Source organism: Bidens hawaiensis, unplaced genomic scaffold (assembly GCF_021521415.1).
Source record: "Bidens hawaiensis isolate Kalapana, Puna unplaced genomic scaffold, B.hawaiensis_p1.1 tig00010928_1, whole genome shotgun sequence".
Taxonomy (NCBI): Eukaryota; Viridiplantae; Streptophyta; class Magnoliopsida; order Asterales; family Asteraceae; genus Bidens; species Bidens hawaiensis.
Window position 1 is genome coordinate 703,918 of NW_027491845.1, and position 22,410 is coordinate 726,327.

The following is a 22,410-nucleotide window of genomic DNA, read 5'->3' on the forward strand; positions in this document are numbered from 1 at the left end:
TAAAAATAATAATAGTTTCTGACGAGGAAGCTTAAAGACGAGTGCATATTAAGAATTTAAGATTCCTTCCTTCCTTTATTATTATTATTATTATTCCTCAATCAATCCGTATCTATCGCCCTAAAGTTATCGTCCATTCAGGTCATCAGCTGCTTGCATATGTTGATCGAATTGCTATCATTCATTTGAAGTTGTTACTAATTGCAGTTATTCAATGTGTTTATGTTCTTTCCTTTTTGGATTTTGATATATAGCTATCCTTACTGGCTTCAATTTCCTTCTTCATATCTTAATCCGTGTATATTGCCGTACGGTTATCGTTAATTCAGGTACTAATTCTCTTAACTTAGATTTTATTAACCTGTTCAATCGTTATGTGGTTATATTATTATGACTTACATGCTTTGACCTAATTGCTAGCATGAAGCTAGTTCTTAGTAGAGGAGGTAGTTAATAATATAGCGTATTGCTCGGAATAGGATGTTCACTCATGTGCGTTTAGTGCTGTTATGGTTTGGGGCTTCATTTCACAAAACAGCTAATTGTTTGTTTCAGATCTAGTATAGTAGTTTCACATGGAATTTAACTCCACTGTGATCCAGTTTTTAATTAATAAGTTCAGTTTAGCTGCCAAATTATTAATACTATTGGATAGAGGGATAAGTATCGACGGAATATTAATTGTTGTTATTTTCATGGTTTCATTGGTTCATAGCTCACTAGACAGTATTTTAGGTCTCTGATTTTATTCTAGGGTTATGCACTTTTAAGCTGATCAAGTAGTTGCTTGAGAAATTGTATTTTATTTTTTGAAAGGCGGTATTGTATATTCAACAATTTAAACTAGCAAAGACTAGTCACCGGCAAACAGTTACAAAGTACAATGAAACGTAAAAGTATAACTATAGTATGTCAAACGTGCACCATTTCTCCCAATCCGCCGCCACTTTACTTGAGTTCGTGTCAACTTCATTGAAGATCTTGCCATTTCTTGCTCTCCATATACACCATACTGTGACCAGGAAGATTGCTTGAATTAACTTTATTTGTGTTGGACTGCGGACCGAGTGAGAAATTGGTTTTCCTTTAGATAGTGGACCAATCATGTAATATCCAACACTGTGGTCCATATTTTAGAAGTTGATTTTGATATTTTCATGTAGCAGACTTTTTTTGGGACTATTACAAAACCATTAACGCTTTGAAGAAGCTGCAGTTTTCAGCATTTTGAAGAATGATTCTTTCTGCTCTTTTGACTTCTGTTGGGATAAATCTTGGTTTATGTTTTCTGTTCTTCATTCTATATTCCATTTTGAGGAAACAACCTGGTAATGCTAACGTGTACGCACCACGCTTAGTTACTGAAGGAAAACTTGAACCGAGAAATAATTTTAACTTGGAAAGGTTACTGCCTTCCACCAGTTGGGTGACCAGGTCATGGCATCCGACTGAACAAGAACTCCTTGCGCGTGCTGGTTTAGATGGTGTTGTTTATATGCGCACTATTACCTTCAGGTAACCGTGGACTTTCAAACTGTAAAAAACTTGTGAGTTTTTTATATTGTCATGCATGAGAAAACAATCTATTGTTTCTTGCTTTGTGGCAGTTTGAAAGTGTTTGCTTTTGCTGGCGTAGTCGGCCTTTGTGCTCTTCTACCAATCAATTATATGGGAAATCAGATAGTTATTGATTTTTCTGACTTCACAAACAAGTCTCTGGAATCATTTAGTATTTCAAATGTCAATGATGGATCAAACAGGTGATTGTTTAGCATATTGATTCTTGAACAGTTACTATTGTTTTCATTTGTTACTTAAATATTCTTAATCATGAGATCACATGCTTATGTTAGATAGTCATTTGTTCTTTTGGATGCATGTTTCTGTGGTTGATGAAGGTTATGGGTTCACTTTGGTGCAATGTATGCCTTCACTGCATTTGTCTGCTATCTTCTTTATCTGGTAAGCATTTGTATCATTGTATTTTTATCAATATATCATGTTTTTCCCATTGAATTATTGAGTAATTATAAAATCTGCAGGAGTATCGTGATATTTCTTTGAAAAGGCTTGCATACTATTACTCATCTGAGCCTAAGCCAGATCAGTTTACTGTATTGGTTAGAGGCATTCCAAAGTCGTCAACAGACAGCTTAAGTGCAAATGTTGAGAAATTTTACTCAGAATATTATCCTTCACAATATCTGTCCCATTACATGGTGTATCACACTACCAAGATTCAGAAGCTAATTGTAAGTGGCCCTTTCAAGCTTACACATGTGGTACTGTTGATGTTCTCACATATTTTGATAAAGTGGTTGTTGGATACCATATCAGCAGAGAATAGAACTTAGATTTTGCTGGTATACAATTTATTTCCTACTATTATATACCCATAAAAATGGAGAGTTTTGATTTTTGAAGTCTTATAGGCATACTAAGTTAATATTCTGACTGCAAAATCTACTTAGCATTGAACCTCAACAAAAGCAAAATCCATTTTCTCACTAGTTTAGTATCTAGCAGTGTTTTTATGTGTTCTATGAACTAACACTGAAATACCACCAACTATTTTTATAGGTCTTCATCCTCTTTATGTTCACTTCGTTTTTTGATTATTGCTTTTTACCTGTAGTAGATTCTTTTATAATTAAAGTCTAGATACTCAAGGGACCTCTATTTACCCATTCACAAGTTTGCAAAAATTTGGGATGGCTAGAATTTGTTCAAAATTTCTTTATTAACATAATTTTATTCAAATTGCCAGTTCACCCCTCGTTGTCATCGAAACAAATGGTCAGTTTTGCCCATCACTGACACACTTGAGCGATCCCTGCTTAGATCTTCTGAAATATGGCCCATAAGCACTATCTGTTATCAATAAATCCTTCATATCAGAACGTTGAGAACTGCAAGAACCGCATTTGTACCCCTTGCTTTAAGTGTTATGCGGAATATGGTTACATAGTCGTGTACCCACTATCTAATTTAAATCATCAATGCACAGTGTACAAGTGCTTTGTGCGGTCGCAATTCTTAACATAAAACTGGTTTTTAAAAGAATGTGTCCCTTTGAATGACTATATGTCTGGTCATTTCTTCCCTTCCTAGTTACATAATCTCAAATCACAATCTAATTGTTAACAGTCTTGGTCCACTGATATCTAATTTCTGTTTGTATTGTAATGTCATCATAGAGTGACGCTGATAAAGTGAATAGAAAGCTTGCTCATCTGAAGTCAACACAGAATACTTCTCAAAGGTTTGGGCGTGTTGGATTTCTTGGGCTTTTTAGGCCCAAAGTTGATCTCGTGGAGTATTATGAAAAGAAGTTAGAAGATCTAGAAAATAATGCAAGGAAACAGCAATCATTACTTAGTGGGAAGGTGAGTGTATTATATATATGAACCTCATGTTACATTGAAGTATGTTTATAAAGTTGTGTCTGTTTGATCATTTTCAATAGGAAGTTCCTGCTGCTTTTGTATCTTTTAAGTCACGGCTCGGTACTGCAGTAGCTTTACACATCCAACAAGGAGAAAATCCTACAGAGTGGCTCACTGAGCGGGCCCCAGAACCGCAGGACGTATACTGGCCTTTCTTTTCTGCATCTTTCCTAAGCAGATGGATCGGGAATGTCATGGTGGTTTTCGCGTGTTTTATTCTCACAATATTGTTTCTCATTCCTGTTGGCATAGTACAGGGTCTCACTAATTTGGATCAACTGGAAACCTGGTTCCCTTTTCTAAAAGGTGTATTGAATATGTGAGTGTTGAGCATTCAGATTACTATTTTTTAATAATCTGCTTCATTCTTATGCTGAAGTTACTTTCCTGACCGACTTGCAGAGCGTTTATAAGTCAGGTCATCACGGGATATCTTCCGAGTTTGATTCTCAAGATGTTTTTATACTTGGTGCAACCTGTCATGATAATGTTGTCGTCTATTCAAGGTTACGTGGCGCACAGTCAGATAGAGAAAAGTGCCTGTAACAAGATGCTCTGGTTTACTATATGGAACATATTCTTTGCAAACGCGTTAGTAGGATCAGCTTTGTATCGTGTTAATATCTTTCTGGAGCCTAAGGAAATACCAAATATATTAGCTGCTGCTGTTCCCGGACAGGTATACACATGTTAACAAATACCCTTATGTAATCATATTAATAGGTGATGCTAATATTTTAATGTGTTTTTACAGGCTACATTCTTTATAACATATGTTGTGACATCTGGGTGGACTAGTACGGTTTCGGAACTTTTACGGTCGATGCCCCTTCTTTCCAATTACATGAGAAGACTTTTTTCCACCAAAGCTGATGAAAAGTTTAAAGTGCCTTCGCTCCCTTACAGCAGTGAGATACCCAGCATATTATTATTCGGACTTCTTGGAAGTACATACTTTTTCTTGTCGCCCTTAATTCTCCCGTTTCTACTGGTTTACTACTGTCTGGCATACATTATATACCGTCACCAGGTTAGATGGACTCGTGAAATTTATTTCTGTCTATAGGCGTAAACGAACAGAACATTTGTTTAATAACAAACGAACGGACATGAACACGTATGTCATTCGTTCATTTATGTTCGTGAACGTTCGTTCATTTAAATTCATTTCTTTTGGTTCTTTTGCATTCCTATATGTTTGTTAGTTTACATTTGCTTAAGTTTGTTTTGTTTAAATTTGTTAAAGTTTGTTAATATATTCATTTGAAATCTTTTTGCCCATTACAAGTTTACAACTTGGCTTAGTTTTAACAACTTTTTATGCTCAACACATGGTTCTTCAGACTAATTATAACTGGTTTTAGCTCAGTTATGTTCGTTCATCTATGTCCGTTCGTTCGGTTACGTTCATAAACTGTTCTTTATACTGTTAACAAATTGACACGAACATTTTCTTTTTCACGAACAGGAAAACCCCGTTTGTTTAGTTGTTCATGGTTGATCGTTCGTTTGTTAAAGTTAAACAAACAAACGCAAATATGCTCAGTTCGTGTTCGTTCCGTTCACTTACAAGCCTAGCTGTCTATACCAGATATGCAAGCTTTTATCCATTTATTGTAAACGGGCCACTTCTGGTTTGCTTTTATCTAACAAATCATACAAATAAAATAAAAAGAATTAGCTTAAAAGGAAACTGATCACACGGGTCACACGGGTTGGTGGTCAGCCAAAGTGTATTCTTAATGCATTAAACCTCATCAATCTTGTTTAGAACATAAATATGTAATTATATTTGGCACATGAAGAGTTTTGACCATAAGCTTGTGCTTGCAAAAATTATCAGTTTGACCTGACCCATAACAAGAACATAAATATGTAATTATATGCGACACGCTGATTTTTTATAGGAAGTTTTGAAAAGCTTTGACCAGAAGCCTGCGCTCGCAGAAATTAACAGTTTTGACTTGACCCATCTTGAGCTGCATTAATGTTGGTCTGAGGTGTTTTAGATTGTTTAAATAATTAACAAAATATGATACTAGTTTTGTTTCTTTTACAGTTACTGAATGTTTATTCACCAAAATTTGAGACTGGTGGAACCTTTTGGCCAATTGTGCACAACTCAATAGTATTTTCCTTGATATTGATGCACGTGATTGCTTTGGGTATATTTGGTCTAAAGAAACTTCCCTTAGCTTCTAGTTTAACTATTCCACTCCCAATCATCACTCTTTTGTTTAACAACTACTGCCGGAAGCGCTTCCTACCAGTTTTCAAGGGATATCCTGCTGAGGTTTGTTAAAAACATTGTTGTCCACACTAAATAAACTTTCCCATGTTTATGACTGTGTTTCATAATAATACTTTTGTACAGTGTATGATAAAGAAAGACAGAAGTGAGGAAGATATGTCTGATTTTCACGAGAGATTAAGGACTGCATATCAAGATCCAGCTTTGAAGCCACTCAATTTCACTGGAAGAACTGATGGCCACAATGCCCCACTTCTTGCTTCTGAAACGTGACCATGCTTTTTCAACAGGTTAAATTTGTTTGCACCATATTACAAGTTTGATCATAGTTGTAGAAACGAGAACGAACCTGGCTTGACGTGAAATATTTGTCTTAGGTTTTTCTTGTTGTTTAGGATGTAAAATAGCTTTGTCATGTTGAAGGTAGAATAATGTCCGATTGTGATGTTAAGCTTGTTTTGTTATTTCCAGTGGATGGTAATTACAATAATATAACACCAAGCTTTTTTTGAAGCCTTGAATACAATCCAGCAAATACCATGTATTTTATGTACTATGACTTTGTATATGTTAAACCATTCTTTTTCTCAATGCACGTTCGTCAGAAGCTTGATTTCCTAGAATGTTACTCCACAACCATTACTAATTTGTTCATAATGTTATGACATTGCGTATACTCTTTTTTATATTTATAGCTGTGTTTCAGTTGTCTAGTCTTAAATTCTGCTTACTAAAGTTCCTGCTAAAACCTCGTTGTACCTTGTGACTTCTACTCTCGGTTAATTATGACTTGCACAAATTTAAAAAAGATCAAATCCTTAATGATAAAGCAACAGTGACGTGTATGCCGTGCGGCGAAAGTTATACCTTGCATCGGACCTGGTTATTACAGCTCTTCAAAAGGTCAGTGAGTCCTTTAGTTATGTCAATCTTGATTAATTATCATAATTTCTATATAAATATGTACTTTGCAAGTTATGGCATATGCCCAGATATTCCTGTATAGTCATGTACTTTGAAAACCTATTAAATATAGTTAGGTTGAGGGTAACCACTGTTCTGTTAATGGAATGCCACATGGAGGAATAATAATGGCCTTTTGACTTGTAATTTGTTCCTAATATCAAACCCAAACCCCTTCATAATATATTTATCAAAGCCCATTAAGAAAATAACTCATTGCTCCATGTGGCATTTTACCAAAGTATAGCCGAAATATCCGAGGAGAAAGATTAGCATCTCAAACTCTCAAAGTTTCACCAAAAAGTAAATTATTTACTAAACCCATAATTACAGTATGATAATGTTATTTCGCAATTTATAAAATTGTGTTAAGACACTTTAATATTACCATATATTTAGAGTCAAAACCTAACCATCTTAATGAATTGATAATATGCAGGAATAATATATATTACTTGCATTATTTAAGTTTATGTATTTTTTAATTGTATCAGTTGTAATATTAAATTGATGTGGATGTCAGCAATAGCTGCCACTAGCCAATTTTGTCTCCTGGCTTTGAACACTATTAGATTCTCCATCAATGCTGACAATAACAATAGATTGAGCATCTAAGCAGATTGTGGTGAGTTCCTACTTGTAACAATCTGGCCCAACACATCCGTTTTTCCCGCCCGACCCGTTTAATCCGTACTGACATCTTATCTATTTTGACCCACCGTATTCAAGTCAAGCCGAAGAGGCACCATAAAAAGTACTAACCAGTTTAGGTGGGTCAAACTCTCTTTAGAACGGATATTTATAAAACAAATATTGTAGTCCTCGATTAGGTAGCTGAGTAGTGTCCAAATTTCACCTTTTAGGCCAGATTATTAGAATAATCTAGAGATGTGACAACTGAAAAGAACTATGAACTATTCAACTCTATATGTTAACTTAATAAATAACGGTCGTATACCTGAATACTCGATTATTCTAGTCCTTGAATAGGTCAGGAAGAACCGTCCAAATTTCACCTTTTAGACATCATTAAAATAAACAAAAAGATGTGACATACATCATGACTTCTTCACCTCCTTACTAGTTCTACATCTCTATATAAGCACACCATTTTCAGCTTATTCGTATCTCAACTCAACTAGTTATCAAACACCTTTAGATTCCTTTAAAATCACAAATTACACTTGGGGTTTGGCTAGGAAGAGAAAGACAGCCACTGGTCAAGAACAGAGCCCTGAGTTCAGCATAGCTTGGGACGGGATGTTAGCTGAATCAGTTGTAACCGCAGCACTAGGCGGGCCCCGGCGAGCCCGGAAGAAATTTGTGGGGGTTCGGCAACGTCCATCTGGCAGATGGGTTGCAGAAATCAAGGACACCATACAGAAGATCAGGGTATGGTTAGGAACGTTTGACACGGCTGAGGAAGCGGCTCGAGCCTATGACGAAGCGGCGTGCTTGCTACGTGGGGCCAATACCCGCACCAATTTCTGGCCTTCTCAGTCGTTTTCATCCACACCCGCACTTCCCTCCAAAGTCACAAGCCTTCTTCTTCGTAGGCTTGAAGCTAGAAACAAGTCTTTAGCAGCATCTGCGTCACCACAGAGTGGTTCTACGCAAATGGTTAATCATTATTCTGAGGTCGCACAACCGCAGGAATTTGGGGCTGATGGGGCAGAGTTCTCAGACACATTCTTTACTGACTTTCTAAGAGATCTTGATATGAGTGATCTTTACTGCAACACTACCTTTGAGTCATCTATACCCGTTCATGTGACTCATTGTGATGATCAGGCTGTGGCTCCGAGTTCAAGTGAAGATACAAATAATGGAAGTGAAGTGAAAGAAGATGATGATGAAGTAGAAACGATCGATTTCAAGTTTATTGACGAAGTGGGGTTCACGTCCGCTTGCAGCTTCTCTCCGTTTGATATAGCTCAAGAAATTGATTTGGAACCGCGAGACGAAGAAGATGAGCCATTGACTATAAGTGAAGCCATGAAAAGAATGAAATACGAGCGGAAGTTCTCGGCTTCTCTTTATGTTTTTCATGGTATACCCGAGTGCTTAAAGCGAAAGTTTGGAACAGGAGGGTCCAAAATGGGACTGAAGGGGCCAAAAAGGCAACGGTAGAAAACAATAAGGCGAGTGATGTGGATTCGAGTGATGGAGAATTATTGCTTTGGAGCTCCCTTGATCTTCCTACCATTTGCTATGTTAGTTAGACTCGATTGTACACGTTTATATAGTTTATGATGTTTGCTAATGGTTTTACTAGTGAGAGTGAAGATACCTAATACTTTGTGTTTGTTAAGATTGTATGAGTTTTTGTCCATTGAATTTGGATTCAATATAAGACCTGTTCTTTTAACATTCCCTTGTCTTCCGGGTTTGGTCGAAAGCGCAGCCTAGAATGTTTGTCAAGTCCAATGGTTTTGGTCATAGTACGGTCCATGAAGGACTAATGGTATAAAACTCATTATGCAGTAATATGTGTTTGTTATGAAAAATCTGTTTCAACTTACAGTTAGTTGCAATTACATAATAAAAGTAGATTAGAAGATGCTTGACATTTATTGATTTGTAACTTGTAAGGAGTTTTCATTCGTCTATTATATCTTCTCAGTTCGTCTGGAAGTACAATGTAATTTTTTAAGGTTACTAGTGTCCTCGCTTGTTAGAAGATGCATCATATACGTGTAGCCTTGAAACAGTTTCCAATATATACGATTCGTACGAGAGGTATTTAATCTAAACTCTAAAGAAGATATGTGTTGCTTTCTTTTCGTTGACTGTTAGTGATTATTGGGATAAACTAAAAGCAAAGCAAGAATCTGAACAAACATTGATACGAGTTAAGAGATATGCAGCGCATGCTCATTCGAGATATTGCTAATGATAGCACACCTTATAGGGTTTCAAGATTATGGCCTTATAGCAAAACCCCTAAACTATGGGGTTTCCAAAAAGGCACCACGGTGGGGTCAAAGGGGTAGAGCAACTTGGTCCATGAGTGGTAACTCATATAGCAACATAAGTATCATTGGAAGTTACTTCAGGTTTGCATGATTGATGAAAAGTTGCATAGAAATGATTATTGGTGGTAACTGAGATCAACAACTTTACACATCAGTGCCAAATGGGATAAATAGTAAGTTACTATTAATTAGTGGCAACTTGGTAATAGTGATAAGTTACTACCGATCAGTAGTAGTTTAAATCAATGGTAAGTGTAAAGAGTGGTTAGTCTTTACTGCTGATGGAGTTTTTGTTAATGGTTTTTATGTTGATGTAATAGAATAACTAACGACAGTTATAACTACCAACTGAAACCTTATAATGGCTCTCTACCTATTAAAGGGAAATACTTGATCTAAATCTAGTATCATATGTGTTTATATAAGTTCTAGAAATAGTGCGTCAACCATTTCAGATAGTGCGTTTGATACAAACTAATATTGTGCACCAAATTTTTATGTATATGCTAGTGTTTTATGTTCAATTGTGCATAAAAATGTTAATTGTTTTGTAGTCTTTAAAATTGTGTGACATAATCAGATCTAAGACACGTCAAATATATAAAAAGCTACTTATTATCAGGGGCAGATCTACCCTCAAGGTAGAGGTGTCGGCCGCCTCCTGTGAAAAGAAATTTTTTAGTAGCGTTATAGTGTTAAAATCTCAACCGATCCCTGTGAAATTTTGACACCGACCCTTGTGGAATTTCGATATTGGATGGGTGATGAGCAACGGTGAAACCACAAGTGAATTTTAGCCATGTTTTCTGGTCATCGGCGCAAACTACAAAGGTGTGTTCTATACGGTAAAAGTTGCAGAGTAGTGGAAGAAGAAGAAACTTAATATTAGTTATCTATTGGTCTTTTTGAAAATCTAAATTACAGCCCAATATTTAAAAATTTACCTTAGGGTCAAAGTGAAAAACGGAAACAAAACTCTGGAAACTTGGAACGTGTTGTTTTCAAACATTCAATTCACTAAGTTAGTTTTATTTTAGTTTTCAAACATAATTTCACTGGGTTGTTTCTTTCTGATATTTGAATGATAGTCGTTGGTACAAAAAAATATCCTTTAGTTTTTTTTTTAACATAAAGACATCATTTACTAAACTAATTTAAAAAAAAACTTAAAATATTTATCTACCAGATTCTCTAAAACACAATTAAAGTAATATCGAAAAGTTGACAGTGATTCTATTTGTGTATACAGTACATAGATTGTTTAAAAAAGATGGCAGTGTGAATATATTAACAACGTTAACTTGGACCCTTCACTTGAAATTTACTGGTTTCACCACTATTGAAGACAATTTTATATATAAAATATTTTTATTATGTATATCTAATTATATTTTGGTTGATTGTCTCTTTTTTATATGGCCCGATTCAACCCGACCAGAACAGCTGAACTGGACCAAAAAGAAATTATATACTGATTTGACCCGACCCGAACGGCCGAACCAAACTGGAAAAAAATTATAGCGAAAAAATTCCGACCCCTGTGAGAAAATTTCCTAGATCCGCCACGGCTTATTATTGGTTAATGGTATGTCAACCTTATATGTATTTGTTTTTTTTCCTTCTTTTATACTCCAGGGCATCCTTTGATTTAAAACCGTATAATATAAGAAGCTATTTTTGTTAACGTTTAGAATAAGTAATATAAATAGTGACAACATGTGTGTGTAAACTGTAAAGGTATACAAGTTTGTTGAAGAATGCAAATAAACGTACTAGAATTTAATCATCATATTATATATGTACGGGCATAGATGTTTTGGACTCACCAATCACCATGAATGTGCAAGCAAAAGCATAATAATACAAAATGAGAGGTGGGAATCTTGTTCCTCCAAAACCCATCGTTTTTATAGGAAAAAAAGAATCATCATCATCATTTCTATAAATTTAAAAAATTCACAAACCTCCCATTGGTTTCACAAACAACCAGCCTGTAGGTTAATTAGGTTCAACCCCGATCCGACAGGCCCCCTTCTCCTCCCCTCTCCTCCCATGATCTGATCAAGCGAGCGAGAGAGCGAGGAGATTGTAACTTCATCATCCTCTTCATTATTATTCTTTCTTTTCTTTATATGCATAACAATTGAAAATTATTGATCTTTGTTTGCAGAATTATTGAATTTATGCTGGCATTGTCGTTTTGAGTTTTCAAGATCAAATGTTATTTGCAGCATCGATACGTTAAGAAAGAGAAAGAGGGAAAATGGGCGGATGTACTTCAAGCCCGGCTAGAACAATAAAACCAATGAAATCACTGCGTCGCCATAGCAAAAAGATACGTAGGCCCGAAAAACTTAAGAAGAAGAAGAAGAAGAAGACCAACGATGCAGGAGACCCCCCGGTTGACACAACCGTCACCTGTAGGGAAGTGTCTTCTGATTCTGTTGAACCCGTCGATTTGCATACCAGTCAAAGTGCCGCTAATGGTACAATTTGTTTACTCCTTATTCTAACTCGGTTTGGTCAAAACATGTCGGCCCATGTTGACCCTAAACAATTTTTTTAACGTTCACACAATAATCTAACTTTCTGAATAAAATGATTAGTTTTTGTGTGTCCAACATATTTGGCCCATGTTTTTGTTAGTTTTTTAGTTTTATCGTTAAAGACATGATCATTCCCGTCTTCTTGCAGTAGACGAACCTTGGTTTGATTCCGTTAGCAGCATGGAAGATTCTGAATCTGATGATGACTTTAGTAGCGTGAATGGAGGTAACTTCTCAAACCGGTTTTTTTAAATATAAACCAATTATTATCGCGTTCTTAGAACATTTTCTTTTAAAAAATGTCATTTTGTTAATGGGTTGAAAGTCAATGGCATATTCAAAGGATTAAAAGGTCTTACTCAATTTCTTTGATTGGTTAAAGACGATGATCCAAACCGGGACGATGACGTGTCATTCTTGGACAACATAAACCGTGAAACAAGCCCTACAAACAAGTTAGGACGTAGTTACAGTAGCTATAACGGTGACAAAAACCAAGCACCGATCTGGAATCCAGACGCACCGCAACTGTTTCGTTCTGCTAGTTTCCATGATAATATAACAAACACATCAAACTCAGGCTCACAGAATTTGACAGGAAAACCCACAGTTATTAAGCTTGCGGTGAAGAAAACCGATCACAATGGAACTCGTATGTATAAAACACTATAAAAGATTTACTTATATGGTTTTGTTTCAAGAAACCATGATGAATCAAATGAAATGAAATGCAGGTGCTACAGAAAAGTTCTTTTATCGTCCACGGGCTGGATTCTTGATTCCGTGTAGTACAGATGAGAAACCTACTCCTGGATGTTGGTCTGCTATCAACCCGTCTAATTTCACACTCAGAAGCGAGAATTATTTCAAGTATTTCATCAAATTCCCTATCAATTATAAGTAACGGGTCATTTTAGAGGTGCGCAATCGGGCCTGAGCCTGAATCAGGCTTTTGGCCTAAACTGGATCAGGTTAAAACCCGGTCAAGCCCGGTCTTTTTTTAATCAAATTTCCACGTTTATAAACTCGGGTCATTTTAGAGATGCACAATCATTCCTGGGCCTGAATCAGGTTTTGGCCCAAACCTGTTCGGGTTGAAACCAGGTCGATCGGGTCAAAGAAAGTGAAACCGAGTTTTTTCATCAAGTTCCCACCTTTATAAATATCGGGTAATTTTAGAGAAGCACAACCAGTCCTGGGCCTAAATCGGGTTTTGGCCGAAACCGGTTCCGTTGAAACCAGCTCGGGCGGGTCAAAGAAAGTCAACGCCGATTTTTTCCTCAAATTCCCCACGTTCATAAACATTGGGTCAATTTAGAGATGCACAATCAGTCCTGGGCCCGAATTGGATATTTGACAAAAGCGGTTCTGGTTCCAACCAGGTTTTTGAGGGGAAAAAGATCCGATTTGCCGGTTGACCGGGGTGATTCAGGTTTGACCTGGTTCAAACCGGTTTCAGATTTCAACCCCTTCGGCTTGGGTTCAAAATCGGGTTCGGTTCCCAACCTGGGTTTTTTGTGCACCTCTAGTTCTTATAACAGACCAAGAAGGGTAGAATTGTATTTGTTTCCATGTAGCTATAACATGATCCATGGCCATAATTTGCAGAAACAAATCAAAAAAGCCGGCTCCAAGTTACTGTCCCTACACTCCATTCGGTGTGGATCTGTTTGTATGCCCGAGAAAAGTCAACCACATTGCCAAACACCTCGAGCTTCCTAAATTAAAAGGTGATGGCAAATTGCCACCTCTCCTCATTATCAATATTCAGGTTTGTTTTTACAAATTCAATACTGCTTAAATTATTATAAAGAAAGACCTAATATTATATTTGCTGCTACAGTTGCCTAGTTACAATGCTCAAATGTTCCTCAGTGACACTGACGGTGAGGGTTTAAGCCTCGTCTTATATTTCAAACTGTCAGACACGTACGAGAAAGACACGTCCGCTCAGTTTCAAGACAGCATTAAAGTAAGTAAGATGTCTGGTTACTTTAGTCTTATTTGTTATTCATATTCTAGAATGAATGAACATGTGCAGAATTTAGTGAATGATGAGATGGAAAAAGTGAAAAGTTTCAGAAAAGAAACGATTGTAGCGTTTAGAGAGCGGTTGAAGATAATGGTGGGTGTGGTCAACCCAGATGACCTCGTGTCTAACAGCACCGAGAGAAAGCTTTTGCACGCTTACAATGAAAAACCTGTCCTTTCACGCCCTCAACATAATTTCTTTCGGGTACTTTCCATTTTAAACTCAATATTAATCAAGTAATGTAAAACGGCTATTAACTTAACAATCTCACGTATCTAAACACAGGGATCAAATTACTTTGAAGTTGACCTGGACATTCATCGGTTTAGTTACATAGCAAGAAAGGGTTTAGATGCGTTTCGTGAACGCCTTAAAGACGGGATAATGAACCTAGGCCTAACAATTCAGGTAACTTATAAACTAAATCATTTTCTACAAACAAGTACAAAAATGATTACCTGTTTTTGAATAAAACAGGCTCAAAAACCAGAAGAGTTGCCAGAGAAAGTGCTTTGCTGTTTGAGATTAAACAAGATTGACTTTGTTAATCGTGGTCAAATACCGACGTTAGTAGCAGGAGATGAAACTTAACTTCATCCTGTTGATTCCTCTTCATATATGTTCTTGGCCCCATTTGTACATCAATCCTGAGATTTATTTAAAAACAATATGATTTTTTTTGTCTCCTGAGCATGGAATGAGAAAACAAAAGAAAAGGAACGATTTTTTTCTCTTTATGTGAACTTTTAAGCCAATGATACGGTTCGCTGTTGTAGTTTTGATGTACCCATTGACATTTTTGTTACAGGTTTTGTAAATACAGGATCATTATTCATTATCATTTAACACTGCCTGCAACTATCTTTTTCAGTTTGATTTCAAATATGGCCATGAACTGCTTGTTTATAATTGGTGAGGTGTTGACTTTTGTATGTACCTCAATCAATACTGAGATTTATGAGTTCTTGAACCTCAAAATTTTGTTTGACCGAGTCAACAGTGGGACCGAGTGTCAAAGAGAGGTTTCTTATTCATCCTGTCATATTTACAAATGCACAATCTTCAACATCATTATAAAGTAAAGTGATCAATATCCAATTTTACAACAAAACTAATTTTGACTTCTAAAGTCAACTATTTCAATCTAAGGGGAACTTACATTCAGTAAATCCTGAGAGTTATGTACTTTTGATGAATCAAAAGAACCAGATTGATTAACACTTTTCACCCTACAATTTCTAAATCCACCGCAAACAACGCTAGTAGACTCTCCATTATCTGGCATCTGTTGGACGGCTGCACGCACCGCCCCTACACCGTCACTTACGATCAAATTACCGCCACATTTCCGCCTTCTTGCCCACACAAAACCACCATTTGAAGCTGTCGCTTGAGTCGGGAGTGCACAAGCACCTTCAAATTTAGATCCTTGTGATACTTTTAAACATGAACCATCACCATTGTTTCTTCTTCCACTATTCGGGGCGTCTGTAACGCCAGCTTTACCGAAAGAAGTCTGTTCTTTGTTAGGCAGGTACTTTGGCAAGCTTGCAGGATCACACGCATACGGTTTCGTATGGAAATACTGTTTACATTTAACAGAAACTGGTTAGAACTAACATACAACAGTCAAAACTCTTAATATTGGTCAATGACATACTAGTGTACAAACATACCTCGGCTTTTAGCGCAGATGTGGCGGTCCCACGCTTGCAAGGGTCTAGAGAAAGTAACGTGTGGATAAGGTCAACTGCAGTCTCCGGTAGCTGTTTACACGTTTCCCGAAGACTGCTTTCATACGCATGATGCGGTTTAAACATCGTTGCAAGTGGAAGTTTCGACTTGTTCCAGTATTCATCAGGCGGTGTTCCACATAGCGTCAATATTTTGTGCAATTGTTCCACCTGAAAACGATGTAAAATTACCCATTTACATACATATATATGTGCACGTATAGATTCCAGTTTTTATATGTTTTCACCTCAGTTCGGCCCTTGAGAATCGGTTTGCCGAAACAAAGTTCAGCAAAAACACATCCGACACTCCAAAGGTCAACTCCCGTCCCATATTTCGTGCATCCTAGAAGAAGTTCAGGAGGCCGATACCATAAAGTCACCACATGACTAGTCAATGATTCCCTGCACTCAGGTCCATGGAACTTCGCTAGACCAAAATCACCAATCTTTAATGTTCCCTCATTATTCACCAAAATATTTGCTGTTTTAATGTCACGATGTAGAACTCCAAGAGAATGACAATATTCAATACCGCTCAATAATTGTTTCATATAGCATTTAATCTGCATAAAACACAACTTCATTTAGCTGCATTTAATCTTTGTTACATTTGAATTATTCAGTACTTTTTGGTTAGTTAAATGTTACCAACCTGGGAGTCAGTGAACTTAATATCGGGGCATGATAATAGTCCAGCGAGATCATGCTCCATATAATCAAAAACAAAGTATATATTACATGATAAGGTTGATGTTATTAACCCCTCAAGTTTCATAATGTTAGGATGGTCGAGCGTACGGAGGATTGTGATTTCTCGAGCCATGAACTTCACACTATCGGGTTTCAAATTGTGAAACCGCACCTTTTTTAGTGCATAATATCTACCAGTTTTCACGTGACGCGCTTTGTACACACTACTATATGAACCTTGTCCAATCTACATAACAAAAGCAATCACATCACTATTCCTACAAATCAAGATTTTAATATTTTGAATAATAAGCAATTAAATGTTGTACCTTTTCCAATCTTTCGAAGCAATTCGATTTCAACGGCAGCCAACCATCAATGGCTTCACCAGCAACTGCACTAAGCCAAGAAGGCCATCCAGCAGCCACATGTTCTGCTTCCTTAAATCTTTCGACTTTCAAATCACCCGGATCGAAACCCGAACACCCTCCGTCGTCTCGACGATTACCATCATTCTCCAACTTCTTAATAACAGGTCCATCATTATAATCAAGATTCTTGAAATACCTAACCACATGCTTGGAATTAACACAGCCCATGATGTAAAAAATCAAACCCAGTTGAGAAAAGGCCTAAATAGAGAAAACCCTAATAATTTTAAAAACTTGAAATTGGGGTGTGATTGTTGCGAGACATGCGGAGAGTAAATGAAATTGAATAAAAGGAAAGTGAAAGAATGTGAGAGTGATGTTTGTGGGGCCAATTTGATGATCGTCATCATCATCTCTAATTTGGTGTGGTCTGCAACAGAAACTAGGGTTTTAAAAAGATGGGGCAGAGTGAGAAATTGGGGACTCACCAACCGCTTAATTGCCTCAACGAACAGAATAATAATAATCATCATCATCATTAGTGTGGTCCAATCTTGTTTATTGGTGACCGAATTAATCATTTTGTTTGTTATTTGAATGTTTGTAATTCATTGTAGTTTATACTATTATTATTATTATTATCACGGAGTGATTTCTTGAATGTAGGGTGACTGACTCAAGAAATAACATTTGGTGAGGACGTATTCCAATATTATTATCCACTAATAATTACGTTCTTCAATCTTCATCCCAATCAACATAAAATAAAATTGTCCTCTCTATACTCTAAACTCTAATTAAGGTTTGCATTATGCTATTGCTAGTATGATGCTCCTAAAATGATAATAATTATTAATTTCAATAAATAAGCTCACTTTTAAAGTTGGTTTAGTGGGATCGTATTAAAAAAAACGTAAACGGTAAGTGAACAATGTTACATATGAGAGCGTTTGTCTTTGGGAAAGATGAAATCCAAATATAACGTTGCATTATGCTTATTTGTATCAACTTTTACGTGTAAACATGGGAGGTTCTGAGGAAGTGCGAGCCGCACCCTCGACAGGGGCACAAACTTTTTTTATACATATTACATATTTATGTTTTTTTGTGTTAAAAATTAGGTTATTTGCAATGGTTTATGAGATAATTAGATGCTAATAATGGTTTCTGCTTATAATAAATCGGTCGATAAAAACTTTATCCATGTACATCAGTGAATAAAAAATTTTTATTAAGGCCTACGGGCCTTTTTATTTTAGCTCGGTCGAGGTATTTAAATTCTCGGAGACGGACCTGCATATAAACTTTATACAACAGTACAAAAACTGAGTTTTGTGTCATTGTGTACAAGCCACCAAATCATGTACAAGTCATCAAAGCTGCCAAAGGTTTCGTCTTTTCAAAAGTTTTTTTTGGCGTTCCCCTCGTAATCTATAAAATATGATGTCTTATAATATTTTGACTTTGGCGTTGCGACATGATTATTTTTATCAATGTTTCATCGTGATTTTTTTTCCGCGAGGTGAATACTAATATACAAATCATCGATACCAAACCTTACAAAATTTAACAACACCATTGCAGCATGTCGGATTACCGAACCAATTGCGACTGAACAATGTCAAAATGAGTTGTATTTAAATAGAGACATAGAGTGTTTTTTGCATCGTAGGCTACAACAAGTGTTGGTACCCCACCAGTGTCATGACTCATGACGAACAAATTGATTCTGATCGGACAACAATGGTACTGATTAGGGATGAGCTCGGGATGGTAATGGTACCGATCTCGAAAATTCAAAATATTTGGTAACGGTACCGAAAACTTAAAACTTGGTATCGGTACTGAAAATGCTCATCCCTAGTATCGATATTGAACTATCGGCGATGTAAATCACGTGTCAAGATATCAAAACTTTATTTTATGGGTTGATATGCATACCATAACGAATCAAACCAATACCTACCGGACAACCGTTGCAACGCGCCGGGAATCCCACTACTAAAATTGTTGGCGATAGCTCCTAACAAGATGGGTAAACCCTAACAGATACTCTTTTTTGTTTCCTTCTTTTTTACATGAAATATATTCGATCTCCTTCTGGGGGTGCAATGAGATGGGTATGACTTATAAAATGGTTCAAAATTGTGTTTCATACCCGATGCAATACAGAATAATACCTGTCGACTAATTATCTGACAGGTAACTGTCGTACCTACGGATATGAAGTTTACTCGTAGGTATGTTAAAGTTAAACATTAGGATTTACAAATGAACTTTTACCATTCTAAGTTTTATATAACTGGATTACAAGGAACATGAAAATTATAAACCTAACATTTAGTGGATTTTTTATAACAAAAAAAATGTAAACCAATATGGTTTAGGTAAAATGGACAAATGGTTGTCCATCTTTCAGGTAACCGGGTTAGGCATCACCTAATGCCTTACAAAAGAATTGAAGACTAATTCTATACCCGAATACCCGTCCTGAATTTTTTAGATTTAAAGTTTGCCCTATGGTACGTGTGCCATGCATGATGCATCCTTATGCCATTGACCAAGCCCAATTACGGAATTACCCAAAGCGAATTATTTGTATATATATTCTATTTATTTGGCAGTAACTTGGGTTTCAGACCTGACACCAACATGGGCTCTTTCAATCCTAATATGGGTCACGTATTGAATCAAAGACAAGTCAGCCTCCTGTTAAGGCTTCCACACGGTTTAAATGTTACTAGGTTGGGGCAGATCCGTCTCCGAGAATTTAAACTTCGGCCGAGCCAAAATAAAAAAGTCCGTAGGCCTTAACGAAAAATTTTTATTCGCTAGCATACATGGATAAAACTTGTATCAACCGATTTATTATAAACATAAACCATTCTGAGCATGTAATTATCTCATAAACCATTGCAAATAACCTTACTTTTAACACCAAAAAAACAAATATATGCAATATGTATAAAAAAGTCCGTGCCCCCAAAACTTATGTGCCCCGCCGATGGTACGGCTCGCACACCCTCCGAGCCTCCCATGTGAAGGGTACAACAAAAGCTAATTAAGACTGCTTTCACGTAAACATACATGACCCATGTTAGCAAAATAATATCTATAGTCTATACCATACAACATTCCAAAAGTTGCCCTTCAAAGAACATACCAAGAGCTACAATTACAGCACATCATCTCCTCAATATAACTTCAAAAGACATCTTTCACATCATCACATTGATCAAAACAACATTAATTTACACGGTTATTGCCTCTTCGTTCATCTGTAACAGAACCGGTCTTTCATTGTTTCCTAAACTGGCATCTTTGCGCTGTGATGGTTTACTGTTAATGTATCCTCGATGCTTAGATACTGGAATATCATGATTATGCTTCCCTTCATACGTCGTTACCACAGATTTCGGGTCCAATGGAGCCCTTTCTACATGCTTTCTCACATTGCATCCTGCAAATGTGCACTTATAATAACTCCTGCACATGTCGTCAAAACTTCAGATAACCAAATTGATCCATTTTGTATTTTCAAATAAAGATCCCAATAATATAATCATAAACACTACCTTGGATTAGTATTCCCCTTCACCACTTTCTGCCCGTATTTGCGCCACTTGAACCCATCATCCAAAAGATCAACTTCACTTCTTGTCTGGACAACAATTTTCGTTTCTGAGACCACATTTTTAGACACGGGCCCGACTTCCATATTCCTTCAATTCAAGTGCAAAAATGTCAAAATTAACATAAATATACATATTTACATAAACAATATATACAATATACCTTCTTTTTGGATTAGGTTCATCATCCGGTTCATCAACTTTCACTAACTCATTAAACCCTTGATCAGTTAACTGATTACATCCCTGATCAAGTATCACCAACTGGTTAAACCCTTGATCAGCTACCGGTTTATCCACCACACGCGTTTCTGGCTGATAATTATTCGGTTTATTCACATCACCACCGTCTCTGGCTCGCTTGCCAGGCTGAGGCGGCTCATGATTATGCTGCCCCTTGTACACAATATCAGTTACATGGCCATCAAGCGACTGCCCGACCTTCTTCTTAACCGGGCAGTTAACATGTGAGCATTTATAATAGCTTCGTGGATGCTTGCTTGCCTTGACCTGTTTTTGACCGTACTTGCGCCAATTGTAGCCGTCATTAGTATCCGTATACACAGAAACCATTTGTTGAGATTCTGTAACGTGGGACAGATCATCCGGTGACCCGGTTTGGGAATCTTCAAGATCCGATTTTTCATTGACGGCGTTGACCATCTGCTGTTGCTGTTCAGAAGGCTGATATTCCGGTTGAATAATATTATTGGAGTAGGATTGAGATTGAGATAATGCAGCTGCAGCAGCAGCAGCAGCTTGAGATGTGACGTGAGCTAAAGCATGCTGGTGAGACATCCCAAATGGACTCTGTGAGAAAACATGGTCAAACATAAGTCAAAATTGAAGTTGAAAATTAGTTAACTTGACTTCAAAAGTCAAAGGTTACCATTTTCTTGAAAAAATTGTCAAACAAAATAGTCATATAAATACAAAAATGATAACAAGAATGAATGAAAGAATGAATAAAACAAATGCAAAATATGATACCTGAAGAGGTGATAAAAAGGCAGGTGAGTTGAGGAAGGCAGAAGGGCTAAAAACAGGTGGGAACATGAACCCAGATGGGGATTGAGCGATTACCAGATCCTTGGGTCGGTTTAGCTTGAAGCCGCCAGAGTCGGGTTGTTTGGGGTGGTCGAAGGGTGGGATTTGAGAAGCAGGGGAAGCCATGGCTCCGGCGAGAAGCTGGGAGAAAGAGCTGGAATCATCGGCGTCTGGGTAATAATAATAATAATCGGTGAAGAAATTGGAAGAAAGGAGGGTGAGTGGTCCGGGGCTGAATGAGGAGGGTTGTATTTGTGGTGGTGGAAGTGAAATCATCGGTGGAATTTGTCGTTGTAGTGGTGGTGGTGGTGAAGTGCCGTCGTCTATCTCCGCCATGAGTACTGTACTGTTGGAATGGATATTTTGTTAATGACGGTGGTACTGGTAGCAGCCGCCACCTACAGTTTCTCTCTCTATAAAACACGCGGTTTCTGTGTATAAATTTGAGTGAGAGATTCCAATTTTATAACAACTGACGGAAATGATTTGCTGGATTTGATTGTCAGCTAGTTACTATATTACTTATCCACTTGTTACAATATACGAATATTGTAGACAACAACTCCGTATCATACCGGTATTTACTTAATTACCGGTATAGAATACAAAAATTCAGTAAATAACTTGGTACTAATAGTCTAATACTAGTACTGAAATAAAAATATTTGTTTCAGTACTAATACACGTTACAATTTATTCATCCCTAGTATACAAATAACGG

General features: G+C 36.9%; 4 protein-coding genes and 1 pseudogene across 6 annotated transcripts; 3 read left to right on the top strand and 2 right to left on the bottom strand.

Annotated features, from left to right (window-relative positions):
* The first annotated feature begins 996 nt into the window (after positions 1-996).
* LOC143536811 (hyperosmolality-gated Ca2+ permeable channel 2.3-like) lies at positions 997-7,293 on the top strand. Its single transcript, XM_077030727.1, has 10 exons — positions 997-1,515; positions 1,608-1,760; positions 1,899-1,962; positions 2,043-2,252; positions 3,198-3,386; positions 3,467-3,765; positions 3,849-4,125; positions 4,201-4,476; positions 5,506-5,739; positions 5,821-7,293. The coding sequence occupies exons 1-10, from the start codon at positions 1,235-1,237 to the stop codon at positions 5,968-5,970; spliced, it is 2,133 nt and encodes a 710-aa protein (XP_076886842.1). The 5' UTR covers positions 997-1,234; the 3' UTR covers positions 5,971-7,293.
* A 405-nt stretch (positions 7,294-7,698) lies between these two features.
* Positions 7,699-8,908, top strand: LOC143536812 (ethylene-responsive transcription factor ERN1-like; annotated as a pseudogene).
* Positions 8,909-11,898: 2,990 nt separating this feature from the next.
* LOC143536798 (uncharacterized) lies at positions 11,899-15,152 on the top strand. The gene is made up of 9 exons (XM_077030712.1): positions 11,899-12,121; positions 12,330-12,407; positions 12,564-12,833; positions 12,916-13,051; positions 13,790-13,952; positions 14,025-14,153; positions 14,223-14,417; positions 14,499-14,621; positions 14,691-15,152. Exons 1-9 carry the CDS (start codon positions 11,899-11,901, stop codon positions 14,802-14,804), a joined length of 1,431 nt encoding a protein of 476 aa, XP_076886827.1. The 3' UTR covers positions 14,805-15,152.
* LOC143536813 (cyclin-dependent kinase C-2 C-like) lies at positions 14,824-17,477 on the bottom strand. 2 transcript variants are annotated; one of them, XM_077030729.1, is made up of 7 exons: positions 16,969-17,477; positions 16,602-16,886; positions 16,195-16,512; positions 15,890-16,117; positions 15,373-15,798; positions 15,151-15,249; positions 14,824-14,860 (listed from the first exon to the last, which is right to left on the bottom strand). In XM_077030729.1, the coding sequence occupies exons 1-6, from the start codon at positions 17,236-17,238 to the stop codon at positions 15,241-15,243; spliced, it is 1,536 nt and encodes a 511-aa protein (XP_076886844.1). In that variant the 5' UTR covers positions 17,239-17,477; the 3' UTR covers positions 14,824-14,860; positions 15,151-15,240. The 2 variants fall into 2 exon arrangements, with proteins under 2 accessions (XP_076886844.1, XP_076886843.1); XM_077030728.1 differs by lacking the exons at positions 14,824-14,860; positions 15,151-15,249 and having other exon boundaries at positions 15,256-15,798.
* A 2,768-nt stretch (positions 17,478-20,245) lies between these two features.
* On the bottom strand, positions 20,246-22,037 carry LOC143536790 (putative WRKY transcription factor 4). 2 transcript variants are annotated; one of them, XM_077030704.1, is made up of 5 exons: positions 21,633-22,037; positions 20,931-21,452; positions 20,806-20,876; positions 20,586-20,732; positions 20,246-20,496 (listed from the first exon to the last, which is right to left on the bottom strand). In XM_077030704.1, exons 1-5 carry the CDS (start codon positions 22,023-22,025, stop codon positions 20,262-20,264), a joined length of 1,368 nt encoding a protein of 455 aa, XP_076886819.1. In that variant the 5' UTR covers positions 22,026-22,037; the 3' UTR covers positions 20,246-20,261. The 2 variants fall into 2 exon arrangements, with proteins under 2 accessions (XP_076886819.1, XP_076886818.1); XM_077030703.1 differs by having other exon boundaries at positions 20,806-21,452.
* Positions 22,038-22,410: the final 373 nt, after the last annotated feature.